Genomic DNA, 22547 nt, shown 5'->3' on the forward strand with positions numbered 1-22547 from the left:
ACCACTACCACATCCACCACTACCACGTCCACCACTACCACGTCCACCACCACCACCATGTCCACCACCACTGCGTCCACCACCACCACATCCACCACCACATCCACCACGTCCACCCCACCACGTCCACCACGTCCACAGCCACTTCCTCCTCCACCACCACATCCACCACCACCACGTCCACCACCAGTACGTCCACCACCAGTACATATACCACCACTATGTCCACCACCACTACGTCCACCACCACCATGTCCACCACAACCACATCCACCACCACCGCACCCACCTCCACCACCACCACCACGTCCACCACCACTACCACCACCACCTTGTCCACCACCACCATGTCCACCACATCCACCACCACGTCCACCACCACCATGTCCACCACGGCAACCACCACATCCACCATGAGGCCACTACTAGGTCCACCACCATGTCTACCTCCACCACCACCACATCCACTACCACCACCACCACCACGCCCACCACCACGTCCACAACCAAGTCCACCACCAAGTCCACCACTACATCTCCCACCACCACGTCCACCACCACCACCACTTCCACCACCACCACAACATCCACCACCACCACGTCCACCACCATCACGTCCACCACTACCACGTCCACCGTGTCCACCACCACCATGTCCACAACATCCACCACCACCGCATCCACCACCACAACCATATCCACCACCAACACCACCACATCCACCACCACACCCACCACCACCTCCTCAACCACCTCCTTCACCACCATGTCCCACACCACCACATCCACCATCACTACGTCCCGCACCACCATGTCCACCACGTCCTCCACCACCACCACGTCCACCACACCCACCACCACGTCCACCACCACCACGCCCACCACCACCCCCTACACCACCACCATGTCCACCATCACCATGTCCACCACCACCACCACGTCCACCACTACCACCCTAGCCACCACCACGTCCACCACGAGGCCAACTCACTCTATCTATTGCCCTCACTCTATCTGTCACACTCACTCTATCTATCTGTCGCCCTCACTCTATCTATCGCCCTCCCTCTATTTATCTATCCATCTATCTCCCTCACTCTATCTATCTACCTATCTATCGCCCTCACTCTATCTATATATCAATCGCCCTTACTCTATCTATTGCCCTCACTCTATCTATCGATCTATCTATCTATCTATCTATCTATCTATCTATCTATCTATCTATCTATCTATCTATCTATCTATCTATCTATCTATCTATCTATCTATCTATCTATCTATCACCCTCATTCTATCTATCTATCTATCGTCCTCACTCTATCTATCTATCTATCTATCTATCTATCTATCTATCTATCTATCTATCTATCTATCTATCTATCTATCTATCTATCTATCTATCTATCTATCGCCCTCACTCTATCTGTCACACTCACTCTATCTATCTGTCGCCCTCACTCTATCGCCCTGCCCTTCCTCTATTTATCTATCTATCCATCTCCCTCACTCTATCTATCTACCTATCTATCTATCACCCTCACTCTATCTATCCCTCACTCACTCTATCTATCTATCTATCTATCTATCTATCTATCTATCTATCTATCTATCTATCTATCTATCTATCTATCTATCGCCCTCACTCTATCTATCTATAGCCCTCACTCTATCTAGCGCCCTCTCATCTATCTATCTATCTATCTATCTATCTATCTATCTATCTATCTATCTATCTATCTATCTATCTATCTATCTATCTATCTATCTTATCTATCTATCTATCTATCTATCTATCTATCTATCTATCTATCTATCTATCTATCTATCTATCTATCGCCCTCATTCTATCTATCTATCTATCGTCCTCACTCTATCTATCTATCTATCTATCTATCTATCTATCTATCTATCTATCTATCTATCTATCTATCTATCTATCTATCTATCTATCTATCGCCCTCACTCTATCTGTCACACTCACTCTATCTATCTGTCGCCCTCACTCTATCGCCCTTCCTCTATTTATCTATCTATCCATCTCCCTCACTCTATCTATCTACCTATCTATCTATCACCCTCACTCTATCTATCCCCCTCACTTTATCTATCTATCTATCTATCTATCTATCTATCTATCTATCTATCTATCTATCTATCTATCTATCTATCTATCTATCTATCTATCTATCTATCTATCTATCGCCCTCACTCTATCTGTCACACTCACTCTATCTATCTGTCGCCCTCACTCTATCGCCCTTCCTCTATTTATCTATCTATCCATCTCCCTCACTCTATCTATCTACCTATCTATCTATCGCCCTCACTCTATCTATCCCCCTCACTCTATCTATCTATCTATCTATCTATCTATCTATCTATCTATCTATCTATCTATCTATCTATCTATCTATCTATCTATCTATCTATCTATCTATCTATCTATCTATCTATCTATCTATCTATCTATCTATCTATCTATCTATCTATCACCTCATTCTATCTATCTATCACCCTCACTCTATCTATCTATCTATCTATCTATCTATCTATCTATCTATCTATCTATCTATCTATCTATCTATCTATCTATCTATCTATCTATCTATCTATCTATCTATCTATCTATCTATCTATCTATCGCCCTTACTCTATCTATCTATAGCCCTCACTCTATCTAGCGCCCTCACTCTATCTATCTATCTATCTATCTATCTATCTATCTATCTATCTATCTATCTATCTATCTATCTATCTATCTATCTATCTATCTATCTATCTATCTATCGCCCTCATTCTATCTATCTATCGCCCTCACTCTATCTATCTATCTATCTATCTATCTATCTATCTATCTATCTATCTATCTATCTATCTATCTATCTATCTATCTATCTATCTATTGCCCTCACTCTATCTATCTATCGCCCTCACTCTATCTATCTATCGCCCTCACTCTATCTAGCGCCCTCTATCTATCTATCTATCTATCTATCTATCTATCTATCTATCTATCTATCTATCTATTGCCCTCACTCTATCTATCTATCGCCCTACTCTATCTATCGCCCTCACTCTATCTATCTATCGTCCTCACTCTATCTATCTATCGCCCTCGCTCTATCTATCTATCACCCTCACTCTATCTATCGCCCTCACTCTATCTATCTATCGCCCTCACTCTATCTATCACCCTCACTCTATCTATCACCCTCACTCTATCTATCGCCTTCACTCTATCTATCTATCGCACTGACTCTATCTATCTATCGCCCTCACTCTATCTATCTATCGCCCCACTCTATCTATCGCCCTCACTCTATCTATCTATCGTCCTCACTCTATCTATCTATCGCCCTCACTCTATCTCTCTATCGCCCTCACTCTATCTATCGCTCTCACTCAATCTATCGCCCTCACTCTATCTATCACTCTCACTCTATCTATCTATCGCCCTCACTCTATCTATCTATCGCCCTCACTCTATCTATCTATCGCCCTCCCTCTATCTATCTATCGGACTCACTCTATCTATCTATCGTATCACCACAGCATCACTCAGCACCACCAGAGCATCACTCAGGGGCACCACAACATCACTATGCGTTACCACAGCATCACTGAACGCCAAAGCATCACTCGTCGCCACCACAACATCACTCAGCGCCACCACAGCATCAATCTCTGCAACCATTCAACAACAACTTGTTCAAATATGTTTTCTCAATGTTTCAATCTTTAGTACAAATTGCACAAAAAGATGTTAATATTTCACTTCTGTTCTTGCATTTTCGTCACAATAAAATACACTGAACATAATCTTCACAAAAGTTATTTAAAAAAGTTTAAGCTATTGCCATTATAAATTACAATAGCTTTTATTTAAGTTTTAATTATTTAAAAAAAATAAAAGCCATTGTTTTTTGTAATATCAATACATCTAAGTCACGTAAATACAACACATATTACATTACAAATGCTATAGGTGTCACATTTGTGAAAGTTAAAACTATTGGCATTGTAAATGACAAAGCTATTAATTTCATTATTTTCAAAACCAGCACATAAATAAAAAATGTGTCATTTACAATACCAGTAGCTCAAACTTTCCTAATGCGAGACCTATTGCAAGTGCAAAATAATGTTAGATGTTTTTTGATTTTAATGCAATGGATTAAAGTAAAATTGAATGATCCTACAGCCTTTGACTTTAAGAATCAATAAGGCATTCCTGTGACTTTTTGGATTCAATTCAAAGTTCTGATGGTGCAGGAACAACTTTGCATTATTTGTGGGGATACACTGTGCGCTTTCACAACGCAGCATTGGCCAGTTATCTATTGGTAGCATAGGGCCCCTCTGTGGTCTTAATGTTATTGAAACCAATTTGAGAAATTTGGTAAGCCAGAAGAGTTAAAGAAGAGGCAGGAATGCACAGTTGTCTGTACAGTGTGAATGTTTTTGTTCCTATGTTAGGCATCAACAACACTGATGATTTTCATTGATGGGTTGATGGGTTCTGAGTGACCATGGAAAATAAAAGCTTGAATTGTCTATGTCTATTGCAATTATGAGATGGAAAAGATTCAGAGATGGATTTTTTTCCATGTACAGTTTTCTCTTGTAAATGGCCACAATGTACCCTTTTCACCAACATAAGCTGAACTAAAGGATACGACATTTTAGAAGTAAAACAGGTGTATGCCAGCCATAAATGATGTCAAACATTCATGCTGGAAAGCCAAAGTGCTTCCCACACTTTGGTTGTGATCTGCTGTATTTTTCGGAGTTGTAACGTAGTCGTTGATGTAAACTGTTTGCAAGATTTACTATACCCAATGATAAAAAGTGAAAAATCGATGCACTAAAATGCTCATACAGAAGATAGTCCCCAGAGAGTAATTCAATTTCCTTACAAAAAGTATGTAAAAATAAAGTTGGCATTACATTATTTACTGAACCGTGAATATGCTGAGGTTAATCAGGTTGGATTCACATTAAAAGCAGGGAAATATATAAAATGATTTTACAGTAATATTGTACATTAAAATATTTAAAATGGTTGTAAAATATTAGTAAACTTAAATTATTTTCCCTATACTTTCCACAGGGAGATCGCTGCCATATTGGTGGAGGTTTCTGCCAATATGTGAAAGTTTACGAGCAGTAACGTTACACTCTTAAATCCAAGTGTGTAAGAGGTTCCATCAGGGTCTGGAGATATGTCTGCCTGCTCCTAGGAGTAAGTGTACACTTGGAAATGGTGAATAGCAATGAAGTGTTACTACTAGGTGCAGTGGTAGATTTACCCATGAGTAAATTTACACCTGTATATTTACCTTTGTGAACAGACACATACTTCTACAGCATGCATGGGCCTAGTTATCCTGTTTGCTTGTAGCCATATTTTATATTCTAACTTGATTCAAATTAAGAGAGTACCTAGGAGTAAAAAATCATTTATTACAATATTTTGCCATTAAATATTTAGTTATTTTATCACATACTTTTTTACACACAAAGCATTTTCTTTGTATCTGTATCAAGTGTGCGAGTGTGTGTGTTACAATGCTTGATGTACTGGTACTGTCTTACCTTGAGAACACATTTTCGTATCAGAGTTATAATAATAGCCAAACGGACATCGACAGACACGCCCTCTTTTTATGTTTATGCAGGTAGCTGCGTCCGTTACACAGGGTCCAATGCTACAGAAATCACCTGGTTTGGGAAGAAATATGTTTTATTACAACTTGGAAGTGCAACTCAAGGCTGTGTTTATGTCTGAATACAGGATATTTGATGAGCCGCAACTGATAAATTTGTTTTGTATAAAAACGATTTCATTATTTTTTTTATAAGAGTGCAAAACAGAAATCAAGGTAACTCCATTCAAGCGTCATGTGGTGTTATCTATGACATTAATTCTACATAACTAATATATGTCCAATTGCTTACGTGGACCTAATTCAAACACAAAAGGATATGACCCTGGCATGCTCTCAAAGTCATGTGCAGGAAAATCGTTAGTGATTTACAAAAAATGGAAAATCTTAAAACACAAGAGCGTTTAGCAGATAGTTGACAGAAACTCAAACAATGCATGGAAGAATGCAGAATTTGCATATTTTTTGAAAGATCTTTTCAGCTGCAAATAATGAGTAGCACATTATTATTATTTAAATAACAGAAGGAATCCTTTTAACATGGCGAAAGTTATTTAGAATATGTTCGGACGTCCCGAAGGTGACAGAGTCATATTTCCCTGAATTCGCATTCCCTGCTTCAGTCAAATTATTTTGGTTGAAGCTATCCTTGTGTCCATTTCAATAGGTAGGAACAAATGCAAACATACTTACATTGGTCTCTGGGGTTAACAAGCAATTATTTTGTTATGGGTGTTATTAGCTCTAATGCATTTGTTTTGTTTAGCAGGCGCACATTTTGGATGAAAAAATACTCATTGCAATTACTATGCTAACCCATGTTTGGAAAGGAACATAACCTAGTTTTGGTAATTTTGTGGATTGTCACCCAGAAGTCCCAGTGTTCTCCGTTTGGCTTGACATCCCTGTCCTACATTTTATCCAGGCTGGAAGAGCTATGTTTAGTAATCTGCATATTTGTAATACTGCCTGGCTTGGTCTCATTCAGTGTTCCAGTGCTCTGAAGCATTCTTGTAAGAGTAATAGAACCAGAGTTTAAATACAGTTCCATTCAACATTAGACTTAGGGAAAACCGGGATGTCCTCCCTATCACCCGGGGAGTCAGCTATTTTCACCTGATAGTCAACTACTTCTGGCCAAAGTGGCCAACTTGGGTTAGTGGTTCCTGGGCATTTCTTGAATTAGGTGACACATTTTTTTTTACAGAGTTTTATATAGCGCAAACTTGACCCGAAGGTATCGGGTATCAGAGCACTTTACATAGCACCAGTTGCGTTACATGAGGACACATTCATTTTTAAGTCTCGCCTAAGTCATCTCGTTAGGGATGCTTGGCGAGATTAAAGTAAGAGCTCTGAAAAATGCACCCAAAGGCGGATTGCCTACAGTGCATGTGAGCCGGGCGCGTGCACATCACACACCATTTGGCAGCCTGTGAGCCTCAGCATCAGACTTCAAAGGAATCCGCTCCCCCGCCATGCAATGCCGAGAGCTTGTTTAACAATGCATGAGACACGTCTAGTTACTTGCCACATAGTAACAATGTCACAGTTTCCTCTTTCACTCACTCTGTGCGCGTGGCTCTTCGCTCCTGAATGAAATGAACTGCCATATGGATTTAACTGCCATTCAATGAACGTTCATCCAATATTGTTTATTTAGTAGAAGCCTGCATCCGAACACAAACTTTAGTTTTTTGACCGATTTTCTGTTTTGGACGTTCCTCATTTTTCATCCGAACACTTATTTGAATTTTTTGTTTTGGAAGTATCTAATTTTTTTCTGTATACTCCACAAAAGTATGTTCTTCAAAATGGCACATGCCTTCCCCTTTCATCCAACACCATGGGTTCCATTGCTGAGGCCTTGAGCAGCTTGTCGCCATTAATTGTTATAATTTCTGCTCAGACGCTCTTCTAAGTTAGGCTTTGTATTGTATGTAAAGCCCCAGCTGAACACTCTCCAGTGCCGTACACATGTATAATGTCCACATTTTAACATGACATCATAATACTATTTGGCTTGTGCAGCATGGTACAGTTAAGAAAAAGCACAAGGGACAATAAGTAAATAATAGCACATGCTATAATCAACACCACGCAGCGCGTGCAGCTCTACCCCCGCCCCCACCTGTTTTTTTGTTGTGCTAAAGTGCACCACTGTTTTAAATATTTTGGTGATCCACCCCATACAGAGCCCATGACAGACGTTGTGAAACCACATGCCTTGCCTGTGCATCCCCAATTCCTCTCCCAAGCAGCTGTTTAAACTCATTTGCATTTAAGTACAAGGCGCTGGGAACATTCCTCCCCCTTCTAAACCCTTTAAGCAGCTTTCCCACGCACTAGCATTTATGCAGCATTACTAAAATCAGCATATATAGCTTTTATTTTGTCAGCACATTAATTGTTGCATTTCCAAAATCCTAAAAAACCAGTATAAGAGCGAGCGAGTTAAGTTCAGGTATTTGGCAGTTGACACTTCTATGATTCAGTTCCCATTCCCAATGTAAAAACTTGGGTCTTATTTATAGACTATGAAACCTATGGTCCTTCTCTTCTTTTTTTGATTCTCTACTGATCCGCTCTTCAAAAAGTATATATTGTTAGGCATTTCCAAACAGATTTTAGTCTCCTCCCTGCATCGGTAATTGTCTTCTTTGAGCATGCACTATAATTGCTTTTTTATGTTTTTTGCAATGTTCGTTTTATTACTTTTTGTACACTGCTCATGCGTGGCTGTTTATACGTATGACCTGAATTAAAAAAAAACACAGTGTATTTTATTATATGATTTCACTGGCACGCTTATCTCAATAAATTCCTGTAAACTATTTTCAGTATTAGCTGCCAATCTTTACAGCCCGGAAATGGATGAGACACCATAACAGATGTATGCTATCAAAATGCGCCTTAGAAGTCCATCTCCATTGTGGGTTCCTAATTTGCTTGCTTTCTTTTTCTTGCACAGTTCCTTCTCACCACCAGTCTACCAGCCATTGCACGGTTGAAAACCTTGTAGTAAATGGGCTATGACGTAATGATAGTGGTCTAGACCTGCGTGTGGCGAAAGATCCTTGCACTGGGTCTCTATCCAGGTTTTAAAATGACAGTATCCTTTTTAAAAAAACGAATTCTGGACCTCTCCTAACTAGTTGTGAAGGTGCTTTTCCTGCCATTACACCGCAGCAATAGAGGTGAAAGGGGATGTGAGATCTATCTACCATACTAGTTTCTTCCACATACCAACATTGGAAATATATTGGGAGTTGCAATACTGTTTTATTTATAAGTTTTCTGATTGAAGAATACTTATTAGAGTTGTCCAGATTAGGAACGTTTCATGCCATAGTTCCAGTGCTTTAAATGGGCCAGTACTGTCCGGTACGGAGTAACTGCACTTTTTTATTTTGAGAGGGAGAGTACCGGCACTTCTCAGAAACAAGCAGGTACTCTGCCACAGAGTACCTGCACTTCTATCTTTCCATTTCAAGCACTGCATAGTTCCAACTATGATTTCATTGACTACTATCCCTATTATAATTCATCAGAGTTTCTCAGATACAGATTTAGCATAGCATAACAAAACACAACAACACATTGCAGAAAAACATAGCATAGCATAGCATAACAAAACATAGCATAACATAACAAAACAGCATAACATAACAAAACAAAGCATAGCATAACAAAACATAGCATAACAAAACATAGTAAAACACAACAAAACATAGCATAGCATAACAAAACACAACAAAACATAGCATAACAAAACATAGCATAGCAAACCATAGTATAACAAAACATATCATAGCATAGCAAAACATAGCATAGCATAACAAAACACAACAGAACATAGCATAGCATAACAAAACATAGCATTGCATAACAAAGCATAGCATAGCAAAACACAACAATACACAGCATAGCATAACAAAGCATAGCATAACAAAACACAACAAAACATAGTATAGCATAACAAAACAAAGCATAGGATAGCAAAACTAAACATAGCATAGCATAACAAAACAAAACAAAGTATAGGATAGTAAAACAAAACATAGCATAGCATAACAAACATTGCATAACATAACAAAACATAGCATAACAAAACACAACAACACATAGCATACCAAAACATAGCAAACACACCAAAACATAGCATAGCTTAACAAAACACAACAAAACATAGCCTAGCAAAACAAAACATATCATAGCATAGCAAAACATAGCATAGCATACCAAAGACAACAAAACATAGCATAGCATAGCATAACAAAACATGACATAACAAAACATAGCATAGCAAAACAAAGCATAGCATAATAAAACACAACACGACAAAACATAGCATAGCATAACAAAACATAGCATAGCATAGCAAAGCATAGCATAACACAACATTGCATAGCATAGCATAACAAAACACAGCATAGCATAGCATAACAAAACATAGCATAGCATACAGCATCACTCAGCACCACCACAGCATCACTTAGGGGCACCACAGCATCACTATGCGCTACCACAGCATCACTGAACGCCACAGCATCACTTGTTCGCCACCACAACATCACTCAGCGCCACCACAGCATCAATTTGTGTAACCATTCCACAACTGGTTCAAATATGTTCTCTCAATGTTTCAAGCTTTATTACAAATGTCACAAAAAGATGTTAATATTTCACTTCTGTTCTTGGATTTTCGTCACAATAAAATACACTGAACATAATCTTCACAAAAGTTATTTACAAAAGTTTAAGCTATTGCCATTATAAATTACAATAACTTTTATTTAACAAATTAATTATTAAAAAAAATTAAAAGCCATTGTTATTTGTAATATCAATACATGTAAGTCACGTAAATACAACACATATTGCATTACAAATGCTATAGGTGTCACATTTGCGAAAGTTATAACTATTGGCATTGTAAATGACAAAGCTATTAATTTTGCTATTTTTAAAACCAACAGATAAATAAAAAAAATTGTCATTTACAATATCAATAGCTCAAACTTTCCTAATGCGAGACCTATTGCATTGCAAATGCTTGTTTTTGTTAGGCACGGGGAGATTAAGTGGTTTGCCCAGAATAACAGGATGTTCAGCGTCATTGCCGCGACTCGAACCCAGTTCCCCAGATATGCGGTCGACTGCCCTAGCCGTTAGACCAGCTCCTCTCCTCAAATTGATTGACTGACGATTGATTTTCTGTTTAACTTTCACTCTGCAGGTCTTAATGTCTTTTCAACTGTCAGGGGCTGTATTACACAACATGCCCCTGGGGCACTTTGGTATTACAGAAGGGTCTTCAGAGACTTCTGAAATATCGATAGCGCTGGCGCACATACAGCACCAGTGCTATCTTCAAAAGGGTGTTCACTCATTTGCATGGGGGTGTGCCCCATGCAAATTAGGGAATCCCACTGCCTCTGCCCGTCTTGAAAGCAGCCCTCTGCAAGGAGTCCTATGGACCCCCCAGACATCCCCTTGCAGGCGGGGGCAGATCACCCAACTGTAAGGGAATCTCTAACCCCTCATAAAGTGCAGGTTTTCACATGAATGCGCAGCCCTTAGGGCAGACTGAGTTCGCAACTGCCTTGGGGGCAGTGCATTCATTGGAATACAGCGCAATTTCCTTCATTGTGATAGGTGCACCTTTAAAAAGGTGTGCCCATCAAAATGAAGGGATATGCACCGCATCTATAACTCAGCCCCAGATGTGTATTTCTTCTTTCAATGAGCTGCCAGGCGTCGAGCCCTAAGATATTTAAGCTTGCAATGAGCTCACTAACTCTGGGATGCTAGCTTGAGACTCAGTATTGCTTGTTAAATATCATATTCCTATCTCCTGGCAAGTGACATAAATATTGCAGACTCTGCCTCTAAAGCATGTGCAATGAATGTCTTCCGCTGCATCCCAAGTCATCATGGCACATCTCCATATAGCCCGATATGTATCTTAGCAATGCCCGCAGATCTCAATGATTTACTGAGTTAAAAACAAGAAAATGTGTCATTCAGTATGCATCGAGTTTTAATAGTGAATATAAGGTACTCCTCAAATGGGAAAGCCAGTATCCCAGACTCACACCCACCCGTCACACACCCCATAACGGTCTGATATATTCCTACTGTTACAATCTAGTAGTAGTAGTAGTTACTTTATTCGGTTGTAACAACCATCAAGGTTTGCAGCAAAACAGAATAAAACATTAAAATAACACAGAACATAAATTGTATTATTGCCTAGCACGCCGCAACCATTATGGGCAAGAAACAGCAGTACCTCTAGTACATAGTGAATACACCTTGAATCAAATACCACTATAAATATAAATTATACAATACAAATAAAATACTAAACAACAAAAAACAAAACATAAATATAGCTAGTATCCATATACAATGATAGCAGCATACTTAATAACAGCCCTCATCAAGGTCGTTCCTCTGGTTTAAAGTGCCAAGTGCTTCTGAAATGATATAACTGCTGATACCACAATAGTATTACAAAATCAATAAGATAACACCATAAACAGGGTCAATACAGACTAGAAACACATTAAATATATATCAATAAAATTCAGTAAAACACCATAAGTTCAGTACATAAAAAGACAGTTCATTGTAGCAAATGAAGAGTAAAGTAGAGCCAATAATCAATACGCTGTTTGATTTTTAAAAATTGCATTACGTTTGTGCCAAACTGCTTCTAGGAATTTACTGACAGCTAAAACAAATCTGAAGGATAGGTCAGTCTTTAGTATCCTTAACGCTACTTGATAACGCGTAACACCCAGTTGACCGAAATATGGGCATGATCTATTTACTATGGGGGGACGAATACTCTAGGCAGAAAAAGAGTAGGCGAAATTCGTTTTCGTCACCCTGATTGCACATAGGACAGCAGGTCACTGTTGCCTGTGCTTTATTCCATTTGTGGGTATATGATCTTACTGGGAGTGCCCCCAAACGAAAACGTATAAAAAGGCTTCTAGGAAAGGCTGAAGGTATAAAGTATAAATATTCCTCAAAAAGGGGTAGAAATTTAAAATCTAAAAATGTGTTAGTCAAATATCCTACAAAACGTCTACTTGTTATCCCTTCATCAATGCAAGATACAATCTAGTACCTGAAAGGGGTTTTCATTTTAGTGGGAAGTTTTCCATTAGAGCAACATTACAATGTCACAAAATTATATTCTAAACTTCTTTCAGAAGTGGGGGGGCGTGACCAAGCCGAGAGCCAAGATGGCCGCACCGCACTAGAGCTCTCCCGGCCGTAGTGGCGCTTCCGACCCTTTCCCAGATTCCAGCGCGGCCCACAGCTATGTACAGAGCAGAGCGAAATGCGGAGGCGTGTAGGAGTTGGCGGTGCCCATTTGGAGTAACTGGGGGCAGCGGATGGGATGGAGGATGGGATGGAATTGCCTGAACGCTCGGCCGGAGCGAGAACCAAGATGGCGGCACACAGACTCCGGGAGCTGCGGTGATGAGGACGAGCTGAGTTGAGCCCCGGGCACAACGGATGCGGTGAGTGGCGGTCGTGTTTTCAGGCGCTGGGCAGCTACATGGTAGGCGAGTCGGCGCTTTGCCAGCGGGGGTTCCATTAGGCCTCTCGCTCGCTGAGTGTTGTGATTGCCCTCTGACGCGAACACCAGAACTAGCGGGGACAGGGCCCGCTCGCACCTTACAGTATAGGCCACGGCCGCATACACAGTGGCCTGACCGGTGCTCCTGGGGACACAGTGACTGCCTTGAGCCAGCGCCTGGATGCGTCCCCACCATTCCCCTTCCTCTACCTGGTGTCGGCCTGGCTGGGGCCCCCTACCTGGGAAATCTTGGCGGGGAGTGCGTAAACCGGACCAGCCCATGATTTTCAATCTGCCACTGCCGAGACTGCCCCGCAAAACCATCGCTGGAACCCGCTGCCCCAGCAGATAATTGTACCATAACTGCACAGCTTGCACAGATGCAGCTTCAGCCTCTTCACCTGCGGACCCGCACAACCACAAGGACCCTTCCCGGACACTGCGCTAACCACACACTGGGCGACTGACAGCGTGTTCCTTGGGTGAACCGCCGCTCTATTAAACTGTCAAGTGGCACTCCATTTTATCACATTAACCCCACGGTTGAAGGCCTAGACTCAGGGGGCCTGTTTTTTTATCTCTCGGTACAACTGCGGCATGGGCCACAAGGACCCCAAACAACGCCTGCTCCCTTTTGAAAAGGTCACAGAGGCCACTCAAGATCAACACAGCGACATGGCAGAGGGTAGTCAGACAGCTCCAATGTCCGAGTACAGCGCTGGCCAGTTGAGTTCACCCCTGCAGGAGATGAGGGTGGGGTTTAAAGTATTGGACGTGCGATTTGATACACTGGGTAAACACATAGCAGAGCTGGGGACTAAGGTCCAAGCACACGACAGGCGCCTCGATGTGGTAGAGTTCCGCACCTCGGACCTGGAAGATGGCATGGCGCAGTCGTTAAAGAATTTGGAACGCATGGAATGTATCCTTAAAGACGTTGCAATAAAGAATGAAGATTTGGAAGCGCGCAGTCGCCGAAACAACATTCGCATTTTGCATTTTGGGAGTTCCCGAATCTACAGCTGCTGGACGCATGGACACTTTGGTGGAGACGATACTGATAGATGTGTTTGGGAGAGACTCTTTCACTCGGGGCTTTGTGATAGAACACGCCTCTAGGTCACTGGGTTCCAGACCCAATCCACGATTCCCACCTCGGCCCATCATTGCCCGCGTTATGAACTTCAGAGACCGAGACACTGCTCTACGACTATCACGCGAAAAGGGAGAGATCCTGTGACAAGGCTCTAAATTGACATTATACCCTGACTTTACCATTATGGTCCAGGAAGCCCGGTGGAAATATCTGGGAGTCAAGGCAACACTATGAAATCTTGGACTGAAGTACGGAATGCTACACCCTGCCCGGATGCGGGTAGAGGTAAATGGACGGGCACGTATCTTTGACACTCATACAAAGGGGTAGGAGTTCTGCCACACATTCCAAATCAACAATAAACGTCCTGCTGAAGATAGTAACAAACTCTAGCCCTTCGCAATGTGGTTCAGATGCAAGTATGGAACTGTTCTCTGGGTCAGGTCCCGACTGACCAGCGGTATTTTCAGTCCCTTAGGCCTTACTGTTTGTTATGTAGTTCATTGTTAATGCTGGGAATCGGTACACTGTTTTAATTATCCTGTGTATGCCACACGGCTGAGAGAGCATTGCTGCCCCCCCCCCCTTTTGGTGTTCACTTAATTTGTTTTAAAGGTTGGTGTAACCAGAAGGTACCTACTTTGGTTGGTTTTCACTATGTTGAGGATCCCATTGGTACTATGCTATGTTTGGACAGAACTGGTGTTACCTCTCCGGATGGGTGGGGAGGCTAGGTGGGGGGGTGGCGGGAGGGGATTGGGATTCATAGCATTGCACTGACACAATTTTACGTTTGCAATTAAACCTATATCCATGCCACTACTTAAGTGTCGCTCACTTCCTAAACACTCTATTAAAATTCACTTACCTCTGGAAGAGAGGAGCCCAGATGCCCTTTTCCTGACGGAATCTTGGACCAGCAAGGATTCTGACGCTGATGTAGTTCAAGCCTTTCCCTCTAGTTATAGCATTTTTAGGCAAGATCCGGCCAGTGGCCGTGGCGGTGGGATCGCTATTATATACAAAAATATTTATATTTTATATTTATACCATAAAAAGGTCGACATGTTTCAGCCTTTTATATGCCCAGGAGGGGTCAGATGGCGTCAATCTATATATGTTTGTTTGTCTTGTCTTCCTCTTTATTTACAGATACTACCAGGCCTTATAAGAGTCAGGCTGATATACTTAGACTCACCCAGACCCTTCAAATATAGGGCTTCATCACTTTTTGACCAATTTTTTCTAGGTCCTGAAGAAAGCCGGCCTAACTCCTCCTGGGCATATAAAAGGCTGAAAGTTGTCGACCTTTTCATGGACAAAGAATAGTGCGGAAGACTCTTAAACTCCCCTTCCTGCGCACCCCTACGTTTTTAAATGAGCCTAACCCAGACTTAATAAAATTTTCTCTTCGGTCTGGCCACTCAAGCTGTTTTATAACAACACCTTTTCACTCACACTGTTACCAACCATCACTGATCACTACTGTACCAACCAGTGGTTCACCTCCGGGTGGAGGAAGCATAAAAACTAACCCAATGATGATGCTGCCACGTACCTAAAAAAGACGGAGAACCAAGATATACCGCCACCCGAGCCTTTGCATGTGATTGAGGGTTTTTTATTGGTACCACAAAATGAAAAACTAATAAACCCTGGTGACCCAGGACAAGTGATCCTTTCCTCCTTTGATTTTTCGATGATTAGAAACATGGAAGCTGAATGGATCACAACCCCTTCCTTCTCCCTCCTCTTGATTTAATATGGAAAATAACTGCCTCCATCCCACCGAGACTGGCTTTAGGCGCCATCAGGGCATGGAGACTGCCCTTCTTGCCGTGGTCGAAGAGTCTAGGTTAATCTTGGATAACGGAGGTTGCACTGCCATTATTTTGTTAGATCTCAGCGCAGCCTTTGATACTGGAAATCATCAAATTATGATCCAAAGACTCAGGGAGGTGGGGGTAGCAGGCACTACCCTGAAATGTTTGCAGTCCTTCCTTGCAGATAGATCATTTGCGGTCTTTGAAGAAGATGCTCTCTCGAAGCAGATTCCTTTACAGTATGGAGTTCCCCAGGGATCCTCTTTGAGTCCCACCATGTTTAACATCTACATGAGGTCCCTTGCGGATGTGGTACTTTCTTGGGGGATCCATACTGTCACCTATGCTGACGACACCCAGTTGGTGGTGTCTCTTAGTCAGCAAGAGAAAGCCGATTACGGTCTAACTACCTGCCTTGTGAAGCTCTCTAAGTGGATGGATTTGTCCTTTCTTAAATTAAATGGCTCCAAGACAGAAATTATGATACTGGGCCATGCGGCCCCCATGAATTTAGATGCTATGTGGCCTAGTTGTCTTGGCCCCCTTCCTACACCGAAAAAACAGATTAAGAGTCTGGGCGTCTGATTTGATTGCAACCTGAACTTTACAGTTCAAGCACGTAAAGTTGCTGTTAGCTGCTATGGTCTTCTTAGGTTGATAAGGAAGATTATTCCTCTTCTTCGGTTTAATCCAGGCGTATGTTGGTCCAGGCTCTTATTCTATCCCGGTTGGACTACGCGAATGCAGTCTACTCGGGTGCACCACAAGGAACTACAAAGATCATTTAGATTGTCCAGAATTGCGCGGCCCTTCTCCTAATGAAGGTCCCAAAACGTAATTCTGCCAAGTTGGCACTTAGTCGGCTGCACTGGCTTCCTGCCCACGAAAGAATCAGGTTTAAGGCAATGTGCATCGTCCACAAGTCCATTGCTGGTAATGGTCCCCCATTGATTCAGCCCATGGTGAAATTATATCGCACCAATAGGACTCTTAGATCTAATAATAAACAACTACATGTAGTTCCTAGGATCAAACGGTCACAGACGGGAGGCCGACAGTTTCCATACAATGCAGCCAAGTTCTGGAACCAGCTGCCTGACTATCTTAGGTTCAGGAAGCAGTTGAAGACTTTTCTCTTTCCATGATCAGGGGTGAATGATAAGGTGTCACAGGAAGCGCTGGGATGCCCTTGGGCAGCCATGCTCTATACAAGTGCGTATTCATTCATTCATTCATATAGGCACAACCTTCAAGTACACACAATTTTTATTTTTTCAGTTCCAATTTATGTCGCTAACATGGCCCATATAGGTCTCAACTTTGGCCCTTCGGAGGTGACTTTCGCCACATGGAATGTCCGTGGTCTAAATGGCACTCGAAAGAAGAGACAAATAGTTCAATACTTACACAGACACTGGGTCGACATAGCTTTCTTACAGGAAACTCACTTGCCCAAAAGTGACCAGACTCGTTTTGCCACAAACTGGGGACCGCATAGGTATTTTGCCAACTTGAGTAACTATGCTAGAGGCACGGCCATTCTAATCCACAAAAGGATTCCATTTAGTTGCCACTCTGTAACATGAGATGATGAGGGCAGGTATGTATTTGTTGTAGGTGCGCTAATGAGCCAAAAAGTGGCGATGGTATGTGTATATGGCCCCAATACCGACTCACCAGATTTCTATTATTCATCACTCTCCAAATTGATTCAGCTTGGCCCCGTGCCCCTCCTCTTGGGTGGCAACTTCAATATTGCCCTCAGCCGAACACTTGACAGCACCTCGACTGCACCAGACCCCAAGTCCAGGGCGCGTAAGGCCTTTATGCACTGAAGGAACAGCTTGCTTTAATGGATGTGAGTCACACACTTGCTCCACAACACACCTACTACATGCACTACACTAGCTCTCATGACATGTGGACTAGATTAGATTATTGGCTGACCACCCCAGAGATATCATGTTGGTTCCATAAGATCCAGACACCCCCAGAACCTACTCGGACCACTCCCCAGTGCTACTGACGCTGAAAGTTCCTAGACCCGAAGGCTTTGAGAGACAGTGGAGATTCCCCAGTCGCGCTCTGGATGACGAGGTATTCAGACAGGAACTGCGGGAGGCAATTGAGGATTATTTTACCGTAAACACGGGATCGGTTGACTCTGCAGCAATGTTGTGGGAGGGCTTTAAAGCTTACATGAGAGGTGGATGTATTTCCAAGAGCACCAGAGTGTTGCAGGATTTATGCGGCACTCTAGCCCGCTTGGAAAAAGATCTGGGCTCCCTGGACTCTAGACAACAGCTGGCGAATGACCCTCAATCGGACAAACAACGCGCGGCCCTACTCCTGGAATATAGGGATACTGCAGAGAGGGAGATCCTTTTTATGGGAAAATATCACAACGCCAAGACTTACAGAAAAGGCGACCGTCCGGGTAGGGTATTGGCTCAAATGATCAGACCCCCTCACAGTAAGGCATATAGCCCCGAATTACACACCTCATCGGGGCAGCGAATCAATGGCCCACTAGATCTCCAGATGGAATTCCTGTCGTAGTTTAAAACATTGTATACTGCTAAATTAGGACAGAATCCAACTGAGCTGGAAAACTACTCAGAGGTCGCTTTGGTATACCTCGAGAAGTATATGCAGGAGTTCTTGGCGGTGCCTATCTCTGCGGACAGTATAGACAAAGCCATCACTTCCCTTAAGCTCTCCACAGCCCCTGGCCTCGACGGTTTGACGGGTAAATTTTACAAGGCATTTAAGGATCTAATGATCCCACACCTCTTGGAGGTGTATGCCGAAGCCCTGGAGAGGCAAGTTTTTCCTCCTACCTTGCGCGAGGCAGTCATAATTCTCCTCCCTAAGCCGGGAAAGGATCCATTATTATGCGGCTCCTACCGGCCGCTCTCACTACTAAACCTCGATTACAAAATACTGGCCAAAGCTCTCGCAAGTCGTCTCTCCCTCCTGATGGAATCTATAATCTCCCAGGCCCAATCAGGTTTCATCCCTCATCGCTCCACAGCTTTCAATCTTCGCACTTTATTTAATACCCTGCACAGAATAAACCTTGAAGTCCCTGCAGCGGCAATCCTTTTAGACACAGAAAAAGCCATTGACTCCCTGGAATGGCCCTTTATTTTATCCATCATGCAGCGAATGGGGATGCCAGGTGGATTCAATGCCACTGTAGCCTTATTATACAGTAAACCTACTGCCAGGCTTTGATTGAATGGCACGTTGTCGGCACCCTTCTCCCTCACGAGAAGCAGGAGGCAGGGTTGCCCTTTATCGCCGTTACTATTTATTCTAGCTATGGACCCACTGATAAGACATTTTCAGGAGAAACATCTACACAGAGGTTTGCAGCTCAACACAGGCCCGCTATTAGTATCGCTATATGCTAATGCCACCATATTACACTTTTGCAACCCCCAGGTAAATTTGGATCCCCTTCTGCAGGAAATACTCCGCCTCAGAACATTTTCTGGTCTGGGCATCAATTGGCACAAATCAGTGATTTTCCCCCTTACAGCGAGCACAGTCAAATGGGACCTAGAGTTCCCATTGGAATGGTGCACAGAGTCGGTGAAATATCTGGGTATACATATACACTTAAAGATGGAACAGATCATCAGACATAACTATGGGACAGCAATTTCCAAACTAGAGACGCAAATTGGCAAATGGCTTAAACTCCCACTCTCCATGGCCGGACGGGTGGCCCTCATCAAGATGATTGTGTTGCCCAAATTTCTGTACTTGTTCCAGAACATTCCGATCCCCCTCAACAGTTTTTCTCCACACTTCACTCCCACTTAATTAGATTGGTTTGGGGCAATAAAAGTGCGAGGGTACGCTGGCAGGCCATGACGCTTCCCTGCGATAGAGGAGGTTACGGGGTCCCAGATCTACAATTGTATTATTTAGCTGCTCAGGGCAGTTTGCACAGGAATGGTACCACCCGGACGCTAGGATCCCCTTTTTACGCCCGGAATCTGATCTGGTTCTCCCAGACACCCTGGCGACTGTGCTCCCACAGGGATTCCCCAAAGACCTCAGGGACATTCAGCCAGCTTCAACCACAAGTTGGGCATGGGTTAAACTGAGGCGCATTACGAACACTCCTCTCCTTTATTCTTCTTCCCTTCCACTGCCAAACGCCAGGTGGATACCTATCACATGCGAAAAACTTGTACAGAGGACATGTGCTAAATTTAACATTGTTAAGCTGGGCGATCTATATTCGAATGGCCATATCTTCGACCCTGATAATGTATCCCTCTTTCCTGACACTACATTTATGGATAGATTTGTGCTTATTGGACTTCGTTCAGCGTTGCATGCCATGATCCCAGACTATCCGTTAGAACCTGCATCCTTCCACCCGCTCACATTAGTGATTAACAGTGAGACAGGGGTTCACCTTATATATAAGCTTTACAAAGCATTTGCTGACATCATCCCATGCAGCAATCTGAAGGTGCGCAGCAATTGGGAATCGGACTTGGGTAACCCCATAACGGACAAACAGTGGGCGTCTTGCTGCGCGGTAACAAAGTCTCCCTCAATAGTCACCATAAACTGATACATTTTAAGTTTCTGCACAGGATCTATGTCACCCCAGCAAGAGCGCATAGGATTGATCCCTCCAGGTCACACCATTGTCCGAGGTGCAATGCCCCGCAAGCTGACTTCGCTCACCTTGCCTGGACGTGCATACGCAGACAGGCTTTCTGGGTGGAAATCCATAAAACAATAAGTGGAATGCTGTGGGTGCCCATGGTTCCACTTCAGGAGATCACCCTTTTAGGATATAGGGTACAATTCCCCAAAATGTTCGTAGGTTTGTGTCAATTTGTTTACTAATAGCTAAGCTAAAAGTTGCCAACCATTGAGGCGCTAAGTCAGTGCCCTCAGTAAAGGGATGGTTACAGAGCCTGGCATCTTGCTCCATGAGAAGTGAATTATACGCCAACACGATTCCGCACTCCTCTAGACCCAAAGATATATGGGGTCCATTTAGATCCTTCCTGTCCGCACAGCAACAAGACCCCCCTACTCAGCAAGAGCAGGGGATATCCCAACAGGGGTGGGGTAGGTCGATGCTAATACTGCACTAATTGTTAATCCACATGTCACAAAAAGTATGCATAGATATGATCTCAAACTGTTTATGTATATGTCATTGCAATATGGGCTTTGTGTGTATTGATGTCTGTGGACTGTGGGGTAAAAACTGAGAAGGGTGTTATTGGACCTAGTCACACAATAAGCACATTGTCACGTTCCTGCCTAAACCTGCTAAAACTCGTGTTAGCTCTAATTTTTGTAGATGTACTTGAAAAGGAATTTGATGCTACTCAGTGCCTTGCATTGCTTTCCATTAAAATGCTAATTAAAGTTTTAAAAAAACTTCTTTCAGAAGTAAAACATTAATTTGAATCTATTTGTATAAAAAACAAATAAGACGACATTACAACCATTCAGTTATTTTCTTCAAAAGAATTAATTAATTGCCTTGTTGGTCTTCTAAAAGAGTATAGGGGAAATTGTATATCAGCTGTTATGTTCAGAATGAAATACTCTGTATGGGATATAGTCTTCTTGAACTAATTCTATCAACTCATAAATCTAACCTTCTTTTGGACTATGTTATATAGAAACTGACGGTCAATACTAGTGGGCAATATAGCATGTGTATTAGTGGAGTTACATCGTACTGTTTTATTTTAATACAGAAAGATTTGATGATGCAGCCAGGCAATGTGTGACTATACCTATTATTATCTTTGGTAGTCTTACCATGCCCTTCAATGCCAGTATTATGCCCTCTGCCACAGACTAACTGCTAGGCTCAAAGGTTCAAATTAGAAACATACATATATAGACCAAGCAATCATTTACAATAACAGAACTAGGGCCTAGCAACATGGTGAAATACATTTTATGCTAAATTTCATAACATTTTCTGAAAAGTATGCAAGATATGTGTATTATACAAATGTACTTCCCTTGTAACTTGCATAAAAACTGAACAGGAGGGCATAGCTTGTGTACCAAAGTGATTTGTGATACCGAAAGGAGACTGGTTTGAGGATAAATCTAGCGGCGGATCACACAGGTAAACACTGTGGGTGGTGAGGCAGGGTGGGATGGGGTAGTGGAATCCGAATGAATGAATGAATGTTTGCCTTATAGAGAGCAAACTTTGCCCAAAGGCGTCAAGGCACTACAGAACCAGCGGACGTAGGAACCACAAAAAGGAGTATAGATGTTAAAGTATGAAGGGCCATATTTTCAAGGCCATACGAAACAGAAGGTGAGAGTCTTGACAAGAGATCGATAGA

General features: G+C 42.5%; 1 protein-coding gene across 1 annotated transcript in view; it reads right to left on the minus strand.

Annotated features, from left to right (window-relative positions):
* The window catches only part of MUC13 (mucin 13, cell surface associated), a 774931-nt gene that overhangs the window by 501113 nt on the left and 251271 nt on the right, over window positions 1–22547 (minus strand). Inside the window, exon 6 of the mRNA XM_078682060.1 lies at window positions 5599–5724. Coding sequence (XP_078538186.1) covers window positions 5599–5724 — 126 coding nt within the window. The remainder of the gene's footprint in view (window positions 1–5598; window positions 5725–22547) is intronic.

The sequence above is a fragment of the Lissotriton helveticus genome, chromosome 3_1, assembly GCF_964261635.1.
Source record: "Lissotriton helveticus chromosome 3_1, aLisHel1.1, whole genome shotgun sequence".
NCBI classification, from domain to species: Eukaryota; Metazoa; Chordata; class Amphibia; order Caudata; family Salamandridae; genus Lissotriton; species Lissotriton helveticus.